This window comes from Neomonachus schauinslandi, chromosome 1, assembly GCF_002201575.2.
Source record: "Neomonachus schauinslandi chromosome 1, ASM220157v2, whole genome shotgun sequence".
NCBI classification, from domain to species: domain Eukaryota; kingdom Metazoa; phylum Chordata; class Mammalia; order Carnivora; family Phocidae; genus Neomonachus; species Neomonachus schauinslandi.
In genome coordinates, this window is record NC_058403.1 from 198,879,208 (window position 1) to 198,902,519 (window position 23,312).

General features: G+C 44.1%; 1 protein-coding gene across 1 annotated transcript; it reads left to right on the top strand.

Moving 5' to 3' along the window:
• The first annotated feature begins 432 nt into the window (after positions 1–432).
• LOC110577671 (putative serine protease 46) lies at positions 433–21,916 on the top strand. The gene is made up of 5 exons (XM_021687072.1): positions 433–514; positions 3,459–3,636; positions 3,815–4,074; positions 5,351–5,514; positions 21,662–21,916. The coding sequence occupies exons 1-5, from the start codon at positions 433–435 to the stop codon at positions 21,914–21,916; spliced, it is 939 nt and encodes a 312-aa protein (XP_021542747.1).
• The last annotated feature ends 1,396 nt before the right edge of the window (positions 21,917–23,312 follow it).

Consider the following 23,312-nt stretch of genomic DNA (forward strand, 5'->3'; position numbering starts at 1 on the left):
CAGAAGGGTTTCATGAAGGAGACTGGACCGGGCACCGGGGTCTACAGGTGGGCTGTAGTGGACTCAGGATTGGGCACACAGGGGCACCATCAAAGCCAAGCCAGAGCCCAGGAGGTATTGTCGTGGGCCAGATACTGGGTGCTGTCGCAGGCTCAGGGATAGGCACAAGGAGAATCATTCCAGGGAGGGGCCTGGTGGCAGCATCCCACAGTGACCCTGGCGGGCCGTCGCCATGACCACACTGTCTCCTTCTCGGGATCCTGCTTCCGCCCCAGCTGGGTGAGCCCCCAACCCTGGGGCAATGGCCCAATCCCTGCTACCATGAATAAACAAACCATGAGTTCTAGAATTCTCACACAGGGGAGACGCCCTGCCCCACCCCACCCCCACGTCCCTTTATGAGGACCAGTGCAGGCTGGGCACCTGCTAGCCATGGCGTGTGGGCCAGGAGATCTTCAGAGCCTCACATCTCCATTTTCCTCTGCCAGAGTTGGGACCCCACTGTATTTTGAAGGTAGGGCCTTAGGGACGTGGGAGAGAGGCAGGAGGGGGCTGTTTGCCTGGGTGCTGTCCTCATGCCTAGATTTCTCTGTATCCTGAGGGGCACATTGTCACCAGCATGGTGTGCCAGCCTAGGGACCCAGCCGGTGTCACAGCCGTTCTAGTTTGTAGGGTGGCCATGACCATGAGGGAAGAGCCTTATTAGAAACTGGGAAACAGGGGTGCCTGGGTGGCTCGGTCGGTTAAGCATCTGCCTTCGCCTTGGGTCATGATCCCAGGGTTCTGGCATCAAGTCCTGCATCGGGCTCCCTGCTCAGCGGGGAGGCTGCTTCTCCTTCTCCCTCTGCCCCTGCTCCCCCTGCTTGGGCTCTGTCTCTCACAAATAAATAAATAAAATCTTAAAAAAAAAAAAGAAATTGGGGAACAAGCTAACAACCATGGACCAGATGAGCTTGTTTGGGAAGTGCAATCTAGGAGGACCAGGACTTGGGATGACAACGTGAGGCATGAGTGACCGCTTAACGCTACCAACTTAAGGTCTCAACCCCCCTGTGAGCTGGGCTTTATGGTGTCCCCATTTCACGAGAGGAAACCAAGGCCCAGGGGACTTAAGTGACTTGTGGAGCCAGGATTCAACACCAGTTTTTAGTTGACTCTCCGGGGTGAAACATTTGGGCCACCGTGTGACAGAAGTCCTCTTGGCTCCCTGCTCTAAGCAACCATGTGTGATCTGCTGGTGGCGGCCCTGGCTCAGGTCACCCGCCCGCTGACCGTTCTTCCACTTGGCAGGACACATGCTCGCATGGCATCTGTGAGTAGGGACATGTCCCTCAACTCAGGGACCTCGCCTTTCTTTTTCCCCTCACTGCGCAACTCCCCTTCTCAGACCAGTGCCTTGTAGAGCGAGCGAGCGAGTGAGCAAGTGTTCTCCCACTCCCACTCTAGGCTGCCCCTAGACATCGGGGACATTTTAGGATGGTGAGGACGGGCACTGCTCCACAGAGCTGACTGAGGTGCCTACAATAATGTGGGAGTGGGGGTGGCAGGCTGTGACCTTACAGAGACAGAGGTCATTGAGCCACAATAGGTCTTCCTGTCACCACAGGTGAGTGTGGGCCGCGACATCAAGGTGCGGTTTGTAAGTGGGTGTGCTGTGACTTCCGGGCTCCAAGAAGGGGTAGAGGTCGTCTGCAGTGGAGTCCGTTTGAGCCCCCGAGTGTCCCCTCTGTGTGGGATGGTGAGGCTGGGCCTCTGGCGAGGTTGATCTGTAATACCTCATGCCCCCAACCAATCCATCATGGCTCCCCCCAGATGGGGGGGGGGTGCTGGCATCTCCAGGCTGAATCCTGCCATTCCTGCATGAGGTTTCGAGGAAGGAGGTTGGAGTTGGTGTTGTTTGGGACGTGAGTTCTGAGGAGGGCAGTTCTCTGAGCCTGGGGAACCCATGAAGGGTGTGGAGCGCAGAGGCGAAGCCCACGCCTGCCCCCTAGGACTGTCACTTTTTAGGTGCTGAAGGTCATTCTAAGGAACCCTGGTTCTGCAGGGCCCACAGCTTTGTGAGAAAGGAAAGGGCAAGCCTCTGGAACTCCTCTTCCCTCCCGGAATGGGACAGTGTCCATGGGGCAGGCTGTAATCTGAAACAACAAGGTAGCCATGACCCCATCACAGCACATGAGAGGAGCTGGAAATGTGACTCCCACTGGGGGGGAGATGGAACATAGGACGGCAAGCCATCGGACAGGGACACGAGCAAGAAGGGAGCAGGGAGAGAACAAGGCAAGACAAAAGTCCATGGAGATGTGGGGGCTCGTGAGGGTGCCCGTGGACCCCTGTGGAAGGCCCTGGTTGAGGGTAAAGGTGTCCAGCCACGGAAGTCTGTGGCAAGGGAGCCGGCCATCTACATGTCATTGTACCAGGAGCCTTGGGACATGGTAGAATGGTTTGGGGGGAATTTCCATGAGGCAGGGCCCACTAGGTGCTTCTGCTAATGTATATGGACCACCATAGATTATTAGCCTTGTTCTGTTTATTAATGAACCCCTCCACCAGCATTATGGACCCTCCCTAAGCAAGGACAAGCCTTGGTTACTGCTGCTGAGTCCCTGATGCTCTGCTTGGCGTGCACACGGAGGGAAACAGACTTTCTGGAACCACGCCAGCTTCCGACGGGTGTAAACACATGTCTAGCTTTGCCTCTGTGAGGATCCATGACTGTGTGTTAACAGCTTGTTGGCCAGCCCAAACTTGACAGAAGGCCATATACATAAAAAACCTTTTTATTTGTCTTTCATCTTGGTCTCCAACCTTTGCTGTAGAATTTCTCCCTTTCCTGTCCTCAACAATGTTCAGTTAATAAATACCAGTCCAAGATAGGCCAGTTCAAAGCCTCAGTCTCAAAACCAGTTCCGTGTAGCTCCTTCTGCTCCCACTCCTGTTGTTGGGGACAGGGAGGGGCAAGGAGGGGACCGACAAGCATCTCTACTCACTTCCTCATATGGTCACGGAGAGCACACCCTGGGGGGGCTGTGAAGGCGGGTGCTGGAGTTGGACAATGCCACATCCCTGCACAGCTACAAGCCATCCTGCTCACTTGTGCCCCATCACCTACCCCCTGACCAGCAACTCACTCCTGGGATGAGTCTCCTCCTTTGCTACTCTAACCATTTGCCTGTGTAAACAAGCACACAGAGATAAACCCTGGGGTGGTGGTTCCTAACAAGCCCTGGAGGGGCCGGCCGGTCCCCCTTGTTTGGCGGATTGCTCTATCAGGTGGGGCACTTGCTGCCTCTGGGCCTTTGGTTGTCATTTTTAGGGCTGTATGAAACGCCCTCGCCCACCTGTGCAATGGCTGGAATGTGGCCGTCTCTGCCTCGATGGTCTGCTGTGTACGGCGCTGGGAGGGCCGCTTGAGAACCTGCTCGGGGCTGGCACAGTCCCCTTTCTACCTTTTTCCTTAGAACCCTGGTTGCGGACCTGCGGTCACACCAACATCGCCTGCAAGATGGTGAAGGGGAAGCTGGTGGAGGTAGGCAAGTGGCCATGGCAGGTGAGCATCCTGTTTCTGGGCACGTACATCTGTAGCGGCTCCCTCATCCACCATCAGTGGGTCCTCACGGCTGCGCACTGCCTGCAGAGGTCAGTCAGGGCACCCAGCCAGTCCCAGGGGCTTTGCTTTCTGGCCTGGGGGCCCCCTCGGTAAATCTGGGGATCTGGGACTAGGGGCCTGGCTGGGTTACCCTGTGCTCAGTCTGTGTCTCTCCAACCACTTATGGCCTCACTGCTGGCAACCTGCCTCCTACCCGTGGCCTTGCAGATCCAAGGACCCCAAAATGTACTCCGTGAGGGTGGGAGTCCAGAGCCTCCCAGACAACGGCACCCAGCTCCTGCTCACCCGCATCGTGATTCACGAGGATTTCCACAACCTCATATCCCAGGACATTGCTCTCCTGAAGCTCAGGGACCCCATCTCCTGGTCCCCGCTCATCCAGCCTGTCTGCCTACCCAGTAACAGATTCAAGCCATCTATCGGAACCATGTGCTGGGTGATCGGGTGGGGACATAAAAGCACTGGAGGTGAGTGAAGGCAGGCAGAGGTCCCAAGACGCTGGCCTCTTCAGAACACAACTTCAGCATGGGGTCATTTGTTTATTCCCACCTTTTTTTTTTAAAATTAATTAATTAATTAATCTACTTGAGAGAGAGTGAGCAGGGGCTGGGGAGGGGGGAGAGAGACAAAGGGAGAGAGAGAATCCCAAGCAAGCTCCATGCCCAGCCCGGAGCCCAACATGGGACTTGATCCCACGACCCTCGAGATCATGACCTGAGCCAAAATCGGGAGTCAGACGCCCAACCGACGGAGCCACCCAGGTGCCTCTTATTTGTTCATTCCTTGATTCACTTGTTCACTCCATCAACAAACATTCCTGAGGGCTCACACATGCTGCACACTATCCTGACCTCTGTTGCTAGGAAGATACACACAGTGCTCTCGTGTAAAAGATGCACATGGCTTCCATGAACCTCCGTTGCCAAAGTGAAGTTAAATCTAGTGCCAAGCCCTCACCTTGCAGCATGGCAGGCAATCAATCTTTGGCTATTAATGGGGCTCTCTGTCTGCAAGTGGCACATGGGCCATGGTCTCAGGAAGCAGTAAGGCATTGGGCTGCAGTCATGCATACTTGTTAGCTCCAGGCACCAATAATTCCTGAAGATCTGGCCTCTGTGGGTGCCACCATCGAGTCCTAGAATCTAGGAGTGTTTGTGGGATCCTGCCTTCCAGGGGGTAGCACATTTAGGGCTCTGGGGTCTTGACATCTTGCCAGGTAGCCATGGGGCAGTGAGTGCTCAGCCCCCACCCTCAGGAAACCTGAATTATTGAAGGAGTCTCTCCTTGTCCTCATTCAGTGCCTAGATGTTGCTCAGGGGGATACTCTTGCTTCAGTCTTTTGAATGAGCTTAGGTTTTTTTTTTTTTTAAAGATTTTATTTATTTATTTGACAGAGAGAGACACAGCGAGAGAGGGAACACAAGCAGGGGAAGCGGGAGAGGGAGAAGCAGGCTCCCCGCAGAGCAGGGAGCCCGATGCGGGACTCGATCCCAGGACCCTGGGATCATGACCTGAGCCGAAGGCAGTCACTTAACCAACTGAGCCACCCAGGCGCCCCTGAGCTTAGGTTTTTTTTTTTTTTTTCCAAAAGTCAGGCTGTGGGGATGGGGTCTTTACAAATTACCATCCCAGGAAATGGCCCTGCCTCCCACCCTAGTAAATCTGGACAACTTCAAGATGGAGGCATGCCAAATGATTGAAGGGATGACGAGGCAGGATCTCTCTCTCTCTCAGTCTCTTCAGTAACCCCAAAGACTCCATACAGTCTTCAGGAGGTGGCTGTCAAGATCATAAACAGTGAAACCTGCCATCAGCAGTACCAGTTCCTCTTCTTGAAGGACCAGAAGGAGTTCATTGGGGAAGACATGCTCTGCGTCAGCTCAGAATGGGGCATGGACTCTTGTCAGGTGCGGGGTGTGTGGCCCAGGGCAGGGAGAGGGCTTTCAGGGGACATGTCTTCCTTTTCACAGGGCACTGTGTGACCTTATGAAAATCTCCTTTCCTTGGCCTTCAGTTTCCAAGTCTGTAAAATAGGGCAGAAAATATTCTTTGCACTTGTCCACAATAATGGTAATAATGGCAATGCATCTTAGGTCTTTTTTTAAAAATTTTTTTAAAAAGGTTTTATTTATTTATTTTTGAGAGAGCGAGCGAGTATGTGCATGCACAGGGGGTGGGGGAGGGGCAGAGGGAGAGACTCTCAAGCAGACTCCCTGCTGGGCATGGAGCCCAACGCAGGGCTCCGTCCCATGACCCTGAGATCGTGACCTGAGCCAAAATCAAAAGTCAGATGCTCAACAGACCTAGCCACCCAGGTACCTCAGTGTTCAGTTTTCTCATATCACAAACTGCTAGATAGTCTCACACACATCTCCCTATTTACACGTTCCAGAATTTCTCGACAGGATGCGTCTTGCAAGGAACTGGTGGGTCACAGGCTGTGCATACCTTCGTCTTTAATAGTTATTGCCAAATTGTTTTCCGAAGTTTTGTGTGAATCCATATTCTTATAGCAGTGTTTGAGAATTCTGTTCCATATTGTTGCCAACATTTTTGGTACTGGCAGACTATAACATGTTTTCCATTCTGTTAGATGAGAAACAGAGCAATACTATGGCATTGTGGTTACTGTGTTCATGTCCGCAGTTACTGAGCAGTTATGCATCTTTTCACATGCTCGTTCTCCATTCGTGATTCTTCTTCTATGAATCACTTTTTCAGATATTTTGCACATTTTCTATTGTTTGCCTTTTTCTTTTTATTATATTTTTATATTTTGGATATTGGTTCTGTGTTCGTTGTATATATTGCAAATATCTTGTCCCAGCTTTTCATTATGTTTACGCTGTCCTTTGCTGAACAGCAGTTTAGGTTTTATTGCAGTCAAATGTAGATCCGTGTTTTCCTTTCTGGTTTATGCTTTTTGCGTCTTAGTTAAGAAATCCTTCCTTTTCCTGAGGTCATAAAGACGTTTTCCTGTATTTTTTTTCTTAAAAGTTTGGAAATTTTGTTTTCCACATTTAGGTCTTAAGTCCACATGCATTCATTTTGTGAATGGTGTAAGATAGAGAGAGGACTATTTTTATTTACTTCCTCATGTGGAATTTCATTTGTCCCAATGGCATCCATTGCAAAAACTGTTTCCTAGATGTAAAATATGACATCATATACATAAAATGTGGAGGTGGTGGGGGTATAAAAATGTAGTGTTTAGAATATGTTCAAACTTAAGTGATGTTAACTTAAAATAGATTGTTATATATATAGGATTTTTTTTTTAAAGATTTTATTTATTTATTTGAGACAGAGAGAATGAGATACAGAGAGCATGAGAGGGAGGAGGGTCAGAGGGAGAAGCAGACTCCCTGCCGAGCAGGGAGCCCCATGCGGGGCTCGATCCCAGGACCCTGGGATCATGACCTGAGCCGAAGGCAGACGCTTAACGACTGAGCCATCCAGGCGCCCCTATATACATAGGATGTTATGAACCTCAGTGGTAACCACAAGTCAAAAGCCTATAATAGGTACCCCCCCCACACACACAGAAAGGAATCCAAGCAAAACACTAAATAAAGTCATCAAATTGCAAGAGAAAAGAACAAGAGAGGAAGACAGGAACAGAGAAGAACTATAAAAACAACCAGATAACAATTGACAAAATGGCAGTAAATATATAACTATCAGTAATTACTTTAAATGTAAATGGACTAAATGCTCCAATTGACTGAATGGATAAAAAAAAGCAAGACCCATTTATATGCTACCTATAAGAGACTCACTTCAGAACTAAAGATACATACAAACTGAAAGTGAAGGGATGGAAAAAGATATTCCATGCAAATTGAAGCAAAAAGAAAAAAAAAAAGCTGGAGTAGCAATACGTATATTAGACAAAAGAGATAAAAAAAAACCTTAATGTAATAAAGAAGGGCATTACATAATGATAAAGGGATCAATCTAACAAGAAGATATAACAATTGTAAATATCTATGCACCCGATGTAGGAGCACCTAATTATGTAAAGCAAATATTAACAGACATGAAAGGAGAAATTTATGGTGATACAATAATATTAGGGTACTTTAGCACACCACTTACTCAATGAATAGATTTTCCAGACAGAAAATCAGTAAGGAAACAGTGCCTTTGAACAACCCACTAGATCAGATATGCTGAATGTTCTGTATATACATATATTATATATATGTGTGTATATATATATACACACACACACAACATTCCATCCAAAAAACAGTAGAATACACATTCTTTTCAAGTGCACAAGTGCACATGGAACATTCTCCAGGATAGATTCCATGTTAGGCCACAAAAACAAGTTTCAGTGAATTTAAGAAGATTGAAATCCTATCAAGCATCTTTTCTGACCACAACAGTATGAAACTAGAAATCAGTTACAAGAAAAAAACCTGGAAAAAATAGAAATGTAGAGGCTAAACAACACACTCCCAAATAAGCAATGGGTCAATGAAGAAATCAAAGAGGAATTTAAAAAATACCTTGAGACAAATGAAAATGGAAATACAATGGTTCAAAATCTTTGAGATGCAGCAAAAGCAGTTCTTTTTAAAAATTTTTTGTTGTTTTTAGTTTTAATTCCAGTCTAGTTAAGATACAGTGTTATATTAGTTTTAGGTGTACAATATAGTGATTCAACAATTTTATGCATCATTATGCAGTGCTTATCATGCTAAGTGGACTATTAATCCCCATCACCTATTTCACCCATCCCCCCACCCACCTCCCCTCTGATATGCTTTATTTTAAATGAGTACCCTCAGTTAAAGTTACTATTTTTTTTTTCCAACAAGAACATTTTTTACTTGAAGCATATCTCATAATACATGGTTCTAAGAGATGTATAGAAAACATTCCATCCAAGAAAAATAGAATACAAATTTTCCTCAAGTATACATAGAAGAATCCCCTGATTAAATCACAAAAAAGAGACATGATAAATATTACAAATTTAAGACTGAAATCATACCAAGGATATTTTCCAACCACAATGAAACAAAAGATCAATAATAAAATAAAACTGGAAAATCTACAATGTAAATATTAAATATTTAATATGTAAATATTAAACAACACATAGAATATACAGAAATATACAGAATATACAGAAATCTGTTGCATTTCTATTCACTAATAATGAAGTAGCGGAAAGAAATTAAGAAAACAACTCCATTTACGATTGCATTAAAAGAATAAAATACCTAGGAATAGATTTAACCAAGGAGGTGAAAGACTCGTACTCTGAAATCTAGAAGACATTGATGAAAGAAATTGAAGACAACACAAATAAATGGGAAGATATACCATGCTCATGGTTTGGAAGAATTAATCATTAAAATGTCCATGCTACCTAACGCAATCTATAGGTTCAGTTCAATCCCTATCCAAAATACCAGCAGTAATTTTGACAGAACTAGAAAAAAAAAATCCTAAAATTTGTATAAAACCACAAAAGACCAAGAATAGACAAAGCAATTTTGAGAAAGAAGAACAAAGCTGGAGGTGTCACAGTCTCAGATTTTTCAAGCTATACTACAAAGCTAGAGTAATCAAAATAGTATGGTACTGGCACAAAAATAGACACAGATCAATGGAACAGAATAGAGAGCCCCCAAACAATCCCATGCTTACATGGTTAATTAACCTATGACAAAGGTTAATTAAGGAGGCAAGAATATACCATGAGGAAAAGACTGTCTCTTCAATAAGTAGTGTTGGGAAAACCAAACAGCTACATGCAAAAGAGTGAAACTCGACCATTTTCTTACACCATACACAAAAATAAACTCAAAATGGATTAAAGGCCTAAATGTAAGACCCCAAACCATAAAACTCCTAAAAGAAAACATAGGCAGTAAACTCTTGCCCATCGGTCTTAGCAATATGTTTTTGAATCTGTCTCCTCAGGCAAGGCTAACAAGAGCAAAACAAAAATGAAAACAATCCAGTTGGGACTACATCAAACTAAAAAGCTTCTGCACAGCAAAGGAAACCATCAACAAAATGAAAAGGCAACTTACGGAATGGGAGATGGTGTTTGCAAATGATATTTTCGATAATGGGTTAATATCCAAAATATGTAAAGAACCCATACAACTCAACATCAGAAAAACACCCCAAACAAACAAAAAACCCAAACAATCGGATTAAAAAATGAGCAGAGGACCTGAAAAGACATTTCTTCCAAAGAAGACCTACAGATGGCCAACACACACATGAAAAGATTCTCATCACTCATCATCAGGGAAATGCAAATCAAAACCACAATGAGATATCACCACACCTGTCAGAATGGCTAAAATTAACAACACAAGAAACAGCAGGACTCGGTGAGGATGCGGAGAAAGGGGAACCCTCTTGCACTGTTGGTGGGAATGCAAACCGGTGCTGCCACTGTGGAAAACAGTGTGGAATTTCCTCAAAAAGTTTAAAAGTAGAACCACCTTATGATCCAATAATTCCACTGCTGGGCATTTACCTGAAGAAAATGAAAACACTAATTTGAAAAGATATATGCATCCCTACATTTATTGCATTATTTACAACAGCCAAGATATGGAAGCAGCCCAAGTGTCCATCGATAGATGAGTGGATAAAGAAGACCTTCAATGTATTTTTGGACTTTTTTCTTTTCTAATAAAGATGTTTAAGGCTACAAATTTCCCTCTATATACTGCTTTAGCCTAATGCCACATATCTTAATATGTAGCATTTCTACTGTTATGCAGTTCTAAATATTTTCTATAATTCTCATTGTTATTTCATTTTGACCCACGACTTATTTGGAAGTGTTTTTTTTTTATTATTTCCAAATACATGTATGCTTGTTTGTTTTGTTAATCATTTCTGACCCAGTTGTCACGTGGTCATAAAATTGGCTCTATGGTGATACCAGTGATATGGAATATGTTGCAACTTGCCTAGTGGCCTGGTATGTAGTTTTTAATATTTATTTCATTGTTTTCTATTTCTCTTAATTTTTCTTCTGCTTCCCTTGGCTTGATTTGGTTTTCTTTTTCTGTCTTCGTGAGCAAAAAGATTTACTCTTTCTAGTTTTTGTCTTTAAAGTATTTAAAACCATGAAATCATCTTTTAATTAAACGTGGTTTCATCTCTTAAATTTTGTACTGTTGTGATTCCCTTATGACTACCTTATTTTAAAAAATATATAGTGTGATTTGAAAGGAAATGCATGCATCTCCTTAAAAAAGAGGTACATAAATAAAAAAGTTGGAAAATGAAACTTTCTTATAATCAAACTACCTAGAAATTTCTGCTCTAAGTTGTTTAGTTTCTATCCTTAACACTTCTTTCTATACATATATGAAACTCTAAGAAAGTTTTAGGTTTTTTTCTAGTTTTTATTTTTATTTATTTATTTTTTTTAAAGATTTTATTTATTTATTTGACAGAGAGAGAGATAGCAAGAGCAGGAACACAAGCAGGGGGAGTGGGAGTGGGAGAGGGAGAAGCAGGCTTCCTGCCAAGCAGGGAGCCGGATGCGGGACTCGATCCCAGGACCCTGGGATCATGACCTGAGCCGAAGGCAGACGCTTAACGACTGAGCCACCCAGGTGCCCACTAGTTTTTATCTTTAATGAAAGACTGTACTATAATTTTATTCTCCAAATTTTTTACTTTCACTTGAAATAGATCTTGAACTATCTTGGACTGTCTATATAAATACATTCCATTCTCCTTGAATACTGAACAACAAGTCTCTCATATTGTTATGTCGTAATCTATTTAACCATTCTCCTATTGATAGACATCTGAACTCATTTCAGTATTTTTCTACCATGCCAGAGTAAAAATCTTTGTTCATAGATCTTTGCACATTTGTTCAAATATTTCTCTAATAAATTTTTAGAAGTGTAATTACAAGATCAGTTGTATGCACATTTAAAATTTTTAAAAGATATTGACAAGTTAGCCTTCTCAAATACCAACAGTATATGAGTGCCCCTTTCTCTGTGTCATCACCAGCATTAGGCATTATTTTCATTTTAACTTTTGTTCCTCTGGTAGACTAAAACTTTTATTTCTGCTTTAATTTCATGAAATCGGGCAATTTTGTAAATTGCTTATGCAACAGGCTATTAAGTAGGAAGTTTCAACGAAATCATCAAAATACACTGTGTATCAGGATTCAAAGGTAGTTGTGTGACCGACATTCCACAATGTATGTGTATCACAGGATCAAGAGCGTAGAGAGGGAGGTGATTTTATGAGGAGGATCTCCCAGGAAACAGCGGCTTCTATGCACTCACTCTTCCCCATCTAAGGGATGGGGGTGCCTGTCCCACACTCAGATCTCCTGTGAGGGGTTTCAACAAGATCACTCAGAGTATGGAGTTTGCCCACTCAGGGGCAGAGTCGGCTGTCAATCTCCCCAGGACCAGGGGAGCAGGAAGTGCGTGGGGGATGAGCTGGTTCTCTCGCCTCCTCACTCTCCTCCTTTAACCTTGGCAGGTTCAGAAAACTGGTTAGCAGGATGGGGTTGGAGCGGTTGCTGAAGGGAAGGAACGGGGAAAACAGATCTGGCTTCCTCCTTCCCAGGCCTTCTGTTTGCCAAAAGCCCTAGACAGCAGTGGGGAGAAGTTTTACTTTAAATCAAACCTGGCAACTATGATTACATTAACCACAGTGAGCAAAGCCTTCTGGTTCTGCTCAAGCTCTTTCCCAGGGTCAGGGAAAGAACTCGACTTCTAAATAAATTGTAAAAGAACAAAGGGAGTCCGGACTAAGATGCTTGAGGTGTTCAGTGGACCCTTTACACTTTTCTCTGTCCTTTGCTCATGATTTTCTATTAAGCCACTTTTGTTCTTATTGATTTGTAAAATCTCTGGATATTATATGCTGTAGTAATTATTGGTAAAGGAACATCATGTCTTTTTCAACTTAACTTAAAATGGTTTATAAATATATACACTTTTTATATAAACACACATACACATATGGAGAGAGAGATTATAAAACAAATATGGTAAAACGTTAACAATTAGTAAATGTGGGTAAAAATATTATACTTGCAACTTCTTTGTGAGTCTCAAATTATTTTGAAATAAAAAGTTATTTAAAACTTTGGGAACTGGAAGTTTTAATCCTTCATAAAATGCTTTACAATATTTTACCCTATTTGTCCGTCATTTGCCTTTTTTCGGTGTGGACTTTTCTCCATAGAGAGTTATTTAAAAATTTATCATTATTTCCCTCGGTGAAGTGGTTTTTGTGCTGTGCTTAGAAGTACCTTTCCCTCCCTAAGATTATAAACTTATTCACTCATGCATGTTCTTAATTCTTTTCTTTAAATATTATAATTTTGATTCATCGGAAGGTTGAGAGAAACAATCTGTTTTATTTTCCTCCACATATAGCCAGTTTTGTAAATAATCTCTTATTGAATACTTAATGTTTTTTTGGCAATGAATTAGAAATGCCCCCTTTAGGGGCTGCCTGGCAGACTCAGTTGGTGGAGTGTGCCTCTTGATCTTGGGGTTGTGAGTTCGAGCCCCACACGCGGTATAGAGCCTACTTAAAAACAAAATCTTAAAAAAAAAAAAAAAAAAAAGGAAATGCCCCCTTTATTATATTCTACATTCCCATCTTATTTTGGTCTGTTTCTGACTCTTACAGTCTCATTCCTCTGCCAACACCCCTCTTCTTAAATTATTGTAGCTTTTTAATTCCTTTTTTGTTTGTTTGTCTGTGGTCAGGCAAGTCCTCCTTTATTATTCTCCTTTTAAATAATTTGCCTGGCTGTTCTCCATGTGCATTCCAACTGAACAATCTCAGTAGAGAGACTCCTTCTTTTCAGTGTGTATGCTTCTGATTTTTCTTGTCTACTGCAGTGCAAGAACTATATTCCAGAATGATTGCTCTGTCTTCTGAGAGACACTGTGTCATTTTGTTTTAAGTGTGTCTCTTGTTAAACGGCATAAAGCTGGATGCTGTTTTTGTTAGCATATCTGGGAGAATATCCTTTAATCCATTTACCAAGAGGAATGTTTCTTTTTGTCCCCCCTCCTTATGTTTTGGGTTGATTTTTTTTTTCCCACTCTACTTTTCTGCTGTAACAGTTTAGAAGTTGTCACGTCTCAATTTCACGTTGCTACTGGTCACCTTATATATTCCACACACGTATTTAGACCTGAATTAACAAATAGAGTTAATCAGCATCTACAACTTCCTCCTCAGCAGGACAAGACCTTCCTTCATTTTCACCTTCTTCATTTCCTTCCCCCAGACTCATCCTCTTGTTGAAAATATCTTGTTGACAAGAGCGAGCTGAACTCTTTTATTATATCTAAGAGTTTTTAGTTGACTCTCTCGGGCTTTGCAGGCCTACACTCCTAGGAGCTGTAATTAGTAACGATTTTGACTTTTTGGTTCTCACGATGTTTGCTTTTTTCAATCCCTTGGGCACGTCTCCAAATGGAGTTTGTAGCTGGGCCTTTTCTTATTGCTGGCCTTCATCATGAAGCACAGTGCTCATCTGGCATGTCGTCTACCAGGGAGAGAGCCATTCCATCCTGTTCTGCTATAGCATTTTATTTCAGGAGTGAATGCCTTGCTTCATAAAACGTGTTTTCTGCAGCTCTCAAGATCCTCCCTGCTTTGATCAAATGTGCCGAGTCAGCCCTGAGAAAAGACTCCTCATGTCTGCCTAGCTTGTGTGCCAGGATTGTCTTTCCCTGCTCACCGTGTCCTTCTGCTTCATTCATCTGTCAGATTCAGATTTATAATATCTTTTTTTTTTTAGAACATGTTTAATTTGTTTATTCATACAACAGACGGCCCGTGCTGGGCCCTGGGCCAGGCACAGGGCCCTGTGGGTGCAGGGCCCAGGAAAGGAACTGGCCTGGGAAGGAAGTGTCCTGCGTGAAACATCAGGGCAGCATGACCCACCTGGCCTTTGCATTTTGTTTTCTTTCTCCAGTGAGTCTGGGCTCCTTTTTAAGGAACGCTGAGGAAGGCACCCCCCTGTATCAAGATACAGAATCAAGACTATGCTTCACTTGAAAAATGTCAGCCCAAGTTCTGGAACATTTGAAACAATATAAATGATGTGCTCCTTGAATGCTGGACATAAGTTGCCCTCTGAAACTATGTGGGTCTGTTTTCTTTTGAGGGGTACCGGTTGTGGGCAAAATTTTAAGTTGTTTTGCCCATGGTTATTGGACTTACGTGATTTGCATTTTCTTAGAAATTACTCATTTCATCCAGAATTTAAATCCACAAAGAGTAGGTTACAAACATTCTTCAGATTCTGAAGAAGTGTATTTTCCCAGGATGCGGTTCTCGCCTCTTTTTTACTCACACCATGAAGTATTTGCATTTTCCTTCCCTTTCTGTTTTTCTTGGTAAGATTTACAAGGTGCTTACCTATTCTGTTTTTTTTTTTTTTTTTTTTTAAGAACTAGCTATTGATTTCATTTCTCAAGGCTATGATTTTCTGCTTTCTGATTATCCCTTTTTTGTCTTTATTAATTCCTTTTCAGGTGTCTTGAGCTGAATGTGTGGTAATACATAACTGAGGACAATAATGAATAACTTATTTTCATTCTCTCTTGTTTGATGTAAATATTTAGACCGGGACTCTTATGTGCAGTTCAGGCCCATATCCCATGGGCTTGGCCACATGTGGTATTCTTATCTCTCTACAAAATAATCATAGATTTTAATTCTGTTTTTACTTTAACATTTTTGAAAGTTAATTTCTTTTCCTTTGTTAGGGTAGTTCACATTTTGTCATGGGCTCTGGTTCTATTTCACTGTGGTAAGAGAATGTCCACATTTGAGATCTTTCTCTCTCCCCACTATTCTCTCTGGGTTTTTTTTTCCTATAGGCCCCCGGAGTCCAGTTAATCTTCTCTCTAGGTAAGGGTCCTCACGTTATCATCATTAGCTTGATTATCACTGTCTTGATTTTCCCCTTCATCTTCCATATTCTCACCCTGCAAAGGCACCTACTCAAATCTGTTTATTACATATCTTTAAAGATACCTGTATCTTTGAAAAATGCATAGGGTCACTGTATGTGTATTTTCACGTGCATAAATGATATCATGCTACTTATTCCCTCCTGTATTTGTTTGTTGAGAAGTCTCAATTTGTTAGAGAATCCACATTAAATGGCTGTATTCTTTCAAGTCCCTGCCCCCAGGTCCACATGCCCTATGTCAAAGTTCTTCCTTCCCTCAAACATCATTTTGGGCAGTCACTTTTAGTTATTACATGCCCTGTCTGATTACAAGTCTAGATTTAAATTTGATTTAAACTTTGCCAAGCCCTACCACATCTCCCTCCTTCGGTGCTCCTGGGAGGGGGTGGGGGTCCCCACCTCGCCAAACTGTCAGGGATCTGGCGACTGGGGTGTACACTCTGGAGTCTCCCTTAACTCTCTTCCTACCTAACTTTCTTTTCACTTCCATTTGCATGATCAGTGCTTCTCCATCCCCTCGCTTTCAATCCGCATGTGTCTTTAAATCTGAAAGTAGTCTTCTGTAGGCAGGGTATAGATAATTCTTGCTTTTTCATCTGTTCTGTCACCATATGTCTTTTGATTGGAGCATTTAGTCCATTTACATTCAAAGTCATTATTGATAGTTATATACTCATTGCCATGTTGTTACTTGTTTTATGGTTGTTTTTGTAGTTCTCCTCTGTTCCTTTCTTCTCTTGCTCTCTCACAGTTTGCTGGTTTTCTTTAGCGATATACTTGGATTCCTTTCTCTTTATTTTTTACATATCTATTATCAGTTTTTTATTTGTGGTTACCATTAGATTTGTATATAACATCTTCTGCATATAGCAGTCTCTATTAAGTTGGTGGTCACTTAAGTTTGGACCCATTCTTTACTCCTCTCCCCTCTACCCAACACTTTAGGTCTATGGTGTCATACTTTACATCCTTTTATTTTGTGAGTCCCTGGATTAATTTTAAAGATATAGTTATTTTTACTGGTTTTGTGCTTCCTACTTTTCTTACTCCAACTTATGGTCTTTTCTTTCCACCAAGGTGTCACCTTTAACGTTTCTTGTAGGGCAGGTTTAGTGGTAATGATTTCCTTGTTTTGTTTGTTTGGGACGCTCTTTATCTCTTCTTTTATTCTGAGTGGTAGCCTTGCTGGATAGAGTATTCTTGGTTGTAGATTTTTTTCCTTTCAGCACTTTGAATATATCATGCCACTTTCTTCTGGCCTGCAAAGTTTCTGCTGCAAAATCAGCTGATAGTTTTATGGGGTTTCCTTTGTGTGTAACTGTTTTTTTTCTCTTGCTGCTTTAAAATTTTTTCTCTTTTTCACTACTTTTTGCCATTTAATTACTATGTGTCTTAGTGTGGACCTCCTTGGGTTGATTTTATTGGGGGCTTTTCGTGCCTCCTGGACCTGGGTTTCTCTTTCCTTCCCCAGATTAGGGAGGTTTTTAGCTATGATTTCTTCAAATACATTTTCTGTCCCCCCTTTCCTCTCTTCTCCTTCTCGGATCCCTACAATGTGAATGTTATTACACTTAATGGTGTCACTGAGTTCCCTTAATCTATTTTAATTTACTATTATTATTTTTCTCTCTCCTGTTCAGCTTGATTGCTTTCCATTACTCTGTCCTCCAGGTCACTGCTCTATTCTTCCACTTCCTCTAAAATACTATTAATTCCATCTAGTGTATTTTTAATTTCAGTTATTGAGTTCTTTATCTCTGATTGATTCTTTTTTATGTTTTCTATCTCTTTGTTGAGGGACTCACTGGGGTCCTCCACTCTTTTCTCAAGTCCAGTGAGTATCTTTATGACCATTCCTTTATTATTATTTTTTAAAGACTTATTGATTTATTTTGAGAGAGACAGAGAGCACGTGCATGGGGCAGGGGGGAGAGGGGTGAGGCAGAAGGAAAGAAATCTCAAGCGGACTCCCACTGAGCACAGAGACTGACACGGGGCTCAATCCCATGACCCTGAGATCATGACTGGAGCTGAAATCAAAAGTTGGTACTCAACCAACTGAGTCAACCAGGTGCTCCATTATGATCATTACTTTAAATTCTCTATCAGACATATTATCTCCATTTTGTTTAGCTCTCTTGCTGTGATGTTGTCCTGTTCTTTCACTTGGGACATATTCCTCTGTCTCCTCATTTTGCCTAATTCTTTGTGTCTGTTTCTATGTGTTAGGAAAGTCAGCTACATCTTCTTCTATTCCAAGTAGGAGACTTATGAAGAAGAGGTTTTGTAGTGCCCTGCAGTATAATGTTCCCTGTTCACCAGAACCTGGCACTTCCGGGGTGTCTCCTATGTGTGTTATGTGCACCCTACTATTGTGGCTGAGTCATGTTTGCCTCCAGTCCAATCATCTACAATGGCTCTCTTTGCCTGTTGTGGGCAGGATTTGGTACCTATGTTGTTACTAGGTCTGTCTGGGGTTGCCATGGGCTTGCGTTAAGTCAGACCATGTATTTGCAAGAACCGTGGTAGCATTGAACTGCAGGGTGCTCTTTTTAGGTGTTGTCCCCTGAAAACTTTCATTGGTGGGTGGGACTTGCAGTCAGACCAGATGTCTGCTGTTGGATTGGTGTGTGTGGTTATCTTCCCCTCTCTCCAGGGCAAGAGTCACTTTGGATTGGTGCTGGCCCTTGTTGAGGCTGCTTGCACCCTGCCAGGCTTGTGGCACTGCTTTGGATGATCTCCCGTCAAAGGTGTGTTGGAGGAGGTGCGTCTTCAGGAGAACGTGGTGCAGGATGCACAGCCCCAGCAAGGTCTGTGCTGGTCCACTGCAGGAGGATGACCTGCAGCTCCCTGGGAAAACTCCTGCTGAGGCCAGCTGGGATGGAGGGGGTACATCCATAGAAGAATGTGGGGGTGAGATGCACTGTTAGCAAACTGGGTGGGGAGTGTTCTCAGGGGGCTGGCTCCTGCAGGTGTCCGTGTATCTAGGCTGGGAGGGTAGGGGTGGGAAATGCACCCGCCGACTCTTTTGTTTCTGGAGAAGTCTCCCAAAGATCCCTGCCCCTCCAGCACACACTCTGAGATTAGTAAATAAATCTCCTTCTCATAGACCCTAGGTGTTTTTTAAACTGCTACTTCTATGCTGTATCTCAAGGGCTGTTTGTTATGCTGTCTTTTTAAGAGCAGGGGCTCAATTTCCTATCACCCTCTGGCTCTCTCAGAGCTGAGCCACTGCTTTTTTAAAGTTCCAGGTGTTAAGCTCCACTGATTGTAAGAACTCACAAAGTTAAGCCTCTCTGGTTTTCAGAGCCAAATGATATGGGCATTTGTCTCTGCAGAGGGGATCCCCTGTGCCTGGGGTGGGGTCTGCTCCTCTCTCTTCCCTGCACCTGTGGCATCCCACCCTCCCACAGACAGTATTACAGGTCAGTTTGGCCCCTGACTGGGTCTCCATCCTTCCTACCCTCCTCAGTGTGGCTTCTTCTCTACATTTAGCTGTGGTGAGTCTGCTCTACCAGTCTTTGGGTCATTTTCTGGTTTATTTACTCTGATGTGGGTGATATCTAGGTGTATCCATGCGACGAGGTGAGCCCAGGATCGTCCTACTCTTCCATCTTCCCCAGAAGTCTCTCAACTCTCTTTCTCTGCTTGTTAATGTTCAGGGTGTCCTTGCATATATTAAACATTGACTTCTAGTTAGTTTTAGACAGAGTAAATGCCCTATCTTAATTCATCATCTATCTTCAATGAGATTCGGTGTCCTTCACTGACTAGTCATAGCTTTGATGTAATTAAGCCCAACACATCTCTCTGCTTTAAGTTTGTGGGCTTTGAGTCTTATTTTAAAACATATGCTTCATCTCAAGTCAAAGTCATAGTCCTACATGTTTTTAATGAGCTTTATCATTTTAACTTTTCACATTGACAGTTTTAATTCCTCTGGAGTGTTGTTAGGTAAGATCCAACTTCATCTTTCTTCATCGGTTTCCCCCCATTACAACAGAGATCCCCTTTCCCAGAGCTTGCTGGAGCATGTGCTACAACTCCTCACGTGCGGGCATCAGGTTAGCTCTCCAATGCATGACTGGTCTATTTTCCTATTTTTATGCCAGTGCCACAGTTTCTGTAATTACAGCTTTGAAATATATCTAACTCTCTGGTAGGTCATATCTGCCCCCAGCCTGACTCTCCCGTTTGCTCTTCTTTCTCAGACGTGTCATAGAATTCATGGACTCTTATCCTTCAATATCAATTTTAGAATCAGACTGTCAAGGTCCTGAAAAAAAAAAATCCACCTGGCATTTTATTTGGAATTGCTTGAACTTTAGAGATTAATGTAAGGAGGACCGACCCTGTAATCTTTTAAAATAGTTTTTACTCTCGGGCACCTGGGTGGCTCAGATGGTTAAGCGTCTGCCTTCGGCTCAGGTCATGATCCCAGGGTCCTGGGATCGAGTCCCGCGTCGGGCTCCCGGCTCAGCGGGGAGCCTGCTTCTCCCTCTGACCCTCTCCCCTCTCAGGCTGTTTCTCTCTTGCTCGCTCTCTAAAAAATAAATAAAATCTTTAAAAAAAAAATAAAATAGTTTTTACTCTCTATTGAAGAGACAAAAGCATATTTATAAAACATATATGGAGAATAAAGAATAACATAACCAACACCCAGACACTCCCTCCCCAGCCTACGAAATAGTGCTGCATTACCAGAAACTCTGAACCTTCCATGTGTGATAATCCCTGAGTTTCAAGATGAGCAGGCTCTAATTATGCTCTTGTTTTTTTCTGCTGGCTGGCATTTGCTCATGGTATCTCAACTTCCTGTGTGTGGGGTGATGTTTTAAAGAGTGAGGAAATGTTCTTGGGTGTTCTCTGTGAGAATCCTCTGGGTACATGACTAACCCAGGACCACTTTGAATGGCATCCTTGGCTTGGGTTTTTGGAACCACCCACATAGTGTGAATTCGAATCGCAAGTTCACATGAGGGCAGGTGCTCCCAGTTTCTCCTCCCTCAGAGGGCGTGGTCTTTTTTGGAGGTGTAACTTTTTGCAGGAGGTTTTGTCTTAGGCTCTCCTGCTTGTGCAGGCCTGGGTTTTGCCTTTTATCTCCCGCGCCGATGAAGGACACTGTGAAAACGGAAGCTCAGTTTCGCCAGATTTGACAAATAGCCTTGGGACCAAAGCCATGTGGGCTTTGCTGACCTCCCTGGGTTTTGGACTCTGAGGAGTCTTTATTTTCTTGCCGGCTCATCTGTGCATTTAAAATGAGAGGTTTTTAACCTCACACATATTTAGTTATCTACAGCAAGGTCAGGCAGTGTTCTGGTCCTCCATAGTGCAGAAAGCCAAGGGCTGAGCATTGGCATTTTTATGTTGTTTTCAGTCGCCTCACTTAAGAACCAGAATATCTCTTTACCTTGATGTAAGTCTTCATTTAATTCTTAGGTATAGTTTTATTATTTTTTTCCTTAAGTGTCTCATGCACTCTTCATTAGATTATGTTCTTTAAATCTTGGTTTGAATTACATTTACTATATATAGATATGTATATAAATATATAGAGAGAGCTGTTTTTCTGATTTATAAAACTTTTCAACAATTACAGAAGAGTATAGAGGAAGCTTAAAAAAATCATAAACCCACCTTCAGCAGACATAACAGCTATGACTTTTTGATGCATGCTGTTATAAACATTATTCTTATACATGCACCTGCTTTGCACAAAAAGAGGGGGCTGGTTTGCATTGCAAATAGTCACTCTGCAAGCAGTAGTGTAGGAAAGAAGGTGGTCAAGGGTGGCACGTTGGAGGCCCACCAGGATTTAAGGGAGGACAGAGGTGGGGACCGGGGGATTCTGGTCAGAGAGTTAGCAGGAGAATGAAGAGAGAGGCCAGTGTGATCCTGAGCTGGGGCCCAAGGGCAGAGCTTTCTAGTCTAGGTTCCTAGCCATGCCTCATTTTCAGGGGCAGCATAAGCCTAAGGCAGCTCTTGCTAAGGATCTGGCTCAAGAAGGTGTGAATTTCTGCAAAGCCTGCAGTGAGGCCCTGCCTCCCTCATGCCTCCCCTCCTCCCCTCCACAGGATAACTCTGGCAGCTCCCTCGTCTGCCAGGTGAACAACTCCTGGATTCAGATGGGGGTGGTGAGCTGGAGCCTGAGCTGCAACCAGCACCGCTTCCCAGGCATCTACACCAGCACCTCCTACTTCACCCACTGGATTAAGAGGCAGATCACGGACATGAGGTTCATCAGTAGGGCTGGCCCTGCCTTCCTGAGCCCAGTCACCCTCACTGGCTACATTCTGCTGGTGTCCTTGGGTTCCCTGTGGCTCCTGTGAGCGGTGTTTCTGGGGCAGGCACTCCCAGAGGCCGCTGCTTCCTTCCTGTCTGCCCTCAGGAGCTGTGCAGACCCAGGGAGCGCATGACATCAGGACAGAGCACCCTTGGGGGAGGGTCCCAGAGCCACTGGTTTTTTAAGTTGTTCAATGAAGATGCTCTTGAGTTTTGCGCCACAGGAGTCATCTTTCTTCTTGACTGTGGCCAGAACCCTTCAGAGCCTCCCCAGCCCCAGGAGGCCTGTCTGTCCTCTCAAGGGGAGCCTTCCCTGAGGGCCTTCCCTGTACCACTGCTTGGCACGTTTCCCGCTCTGGGCTGCAGTTTCCTCTTCTGCCAAATACCAGGTGGGACTCTGTGACCTCTAGTCCCTGCTTAATCATCTCAGCACCCCAGCAACCCCGGTCCCCATGGCCCTCCCCTGGGTCTCTGACCAGCAGTCCCCTCAGGCCTTCCTAAGAGAATCTGTCCTCTTCCCAAGAAACTCAATGACCGGACTTACATTTATGGACATCGTTCCAGAACCCGTGAACCTCTCCCAACCCTTCAGATCCCCCTAAGGGTCTACAGAACCTGACCAGTTCTTCTTCCTTCCCTGGCAGATGTGGATGATGATGGGGTGAGAGAAAGGGGCCAAGGCAGAGTGCTTGCTGGCATGAATCGTGGGAGGTGACGACCCCCTGAGCTTCTGAGCTGCCTCAGCGACCTCCATCAGACTCAGGAGGGCAAAGCCAGGCTAGCCCAGGGGAGCCAGAGCCCTGCCTTCTGAGTGGAGGTAGCCTGGGGGCGGCTCAGACCTGGGGGTCCTCCGGTTCAGAGCCCTTGTGCTTTGGGTGCCACAAAGGTAGTGGGTATGATTTGCTGTCTTTGAAGAGATTGGAGTGCTGAATGGCCAGCCTGAGTGTCTCCCAAGACAGCAGGTCCCGGCAAAAGTTAGAGTGTCCTGACTTGATTTCACGTTCACCTAGAATTTCCCAACAGCTTTGAACCAAAGCTGCTCATAGGATCTCCCACACTCCTTATTAAATGTGCTGTCAACTGAGCCATCAAAATGTTCCCCCAATTCCAACATACCTCAAAGTGGACTTCTGCTCCCAGAAGGGTCGGCTGGCTACTACCATCACTCTTCATCTGTGACTAGGAACCTCACCAACAGTTTTCCCAAGCAGATAGACCTGTCAGAGAAGAGCATTTGCTGAATGGAGGTGGGGCGGGGGAGGGGCTTACAATTATGCAATCTTCTTGGGTCAATTTCAGTGCCCTGGGGCAAAGCCCCACTGTAGTTACCAGGCTGGGGGTGGGGTGGGGGGAGGTGGGCCACTTGGGAATCCTGGAGGCCAGCCCCAGGGGTTGGGTCCCATCTCACCACGGGAAGGATGAAAGCACGAACCCAGCCCGAGG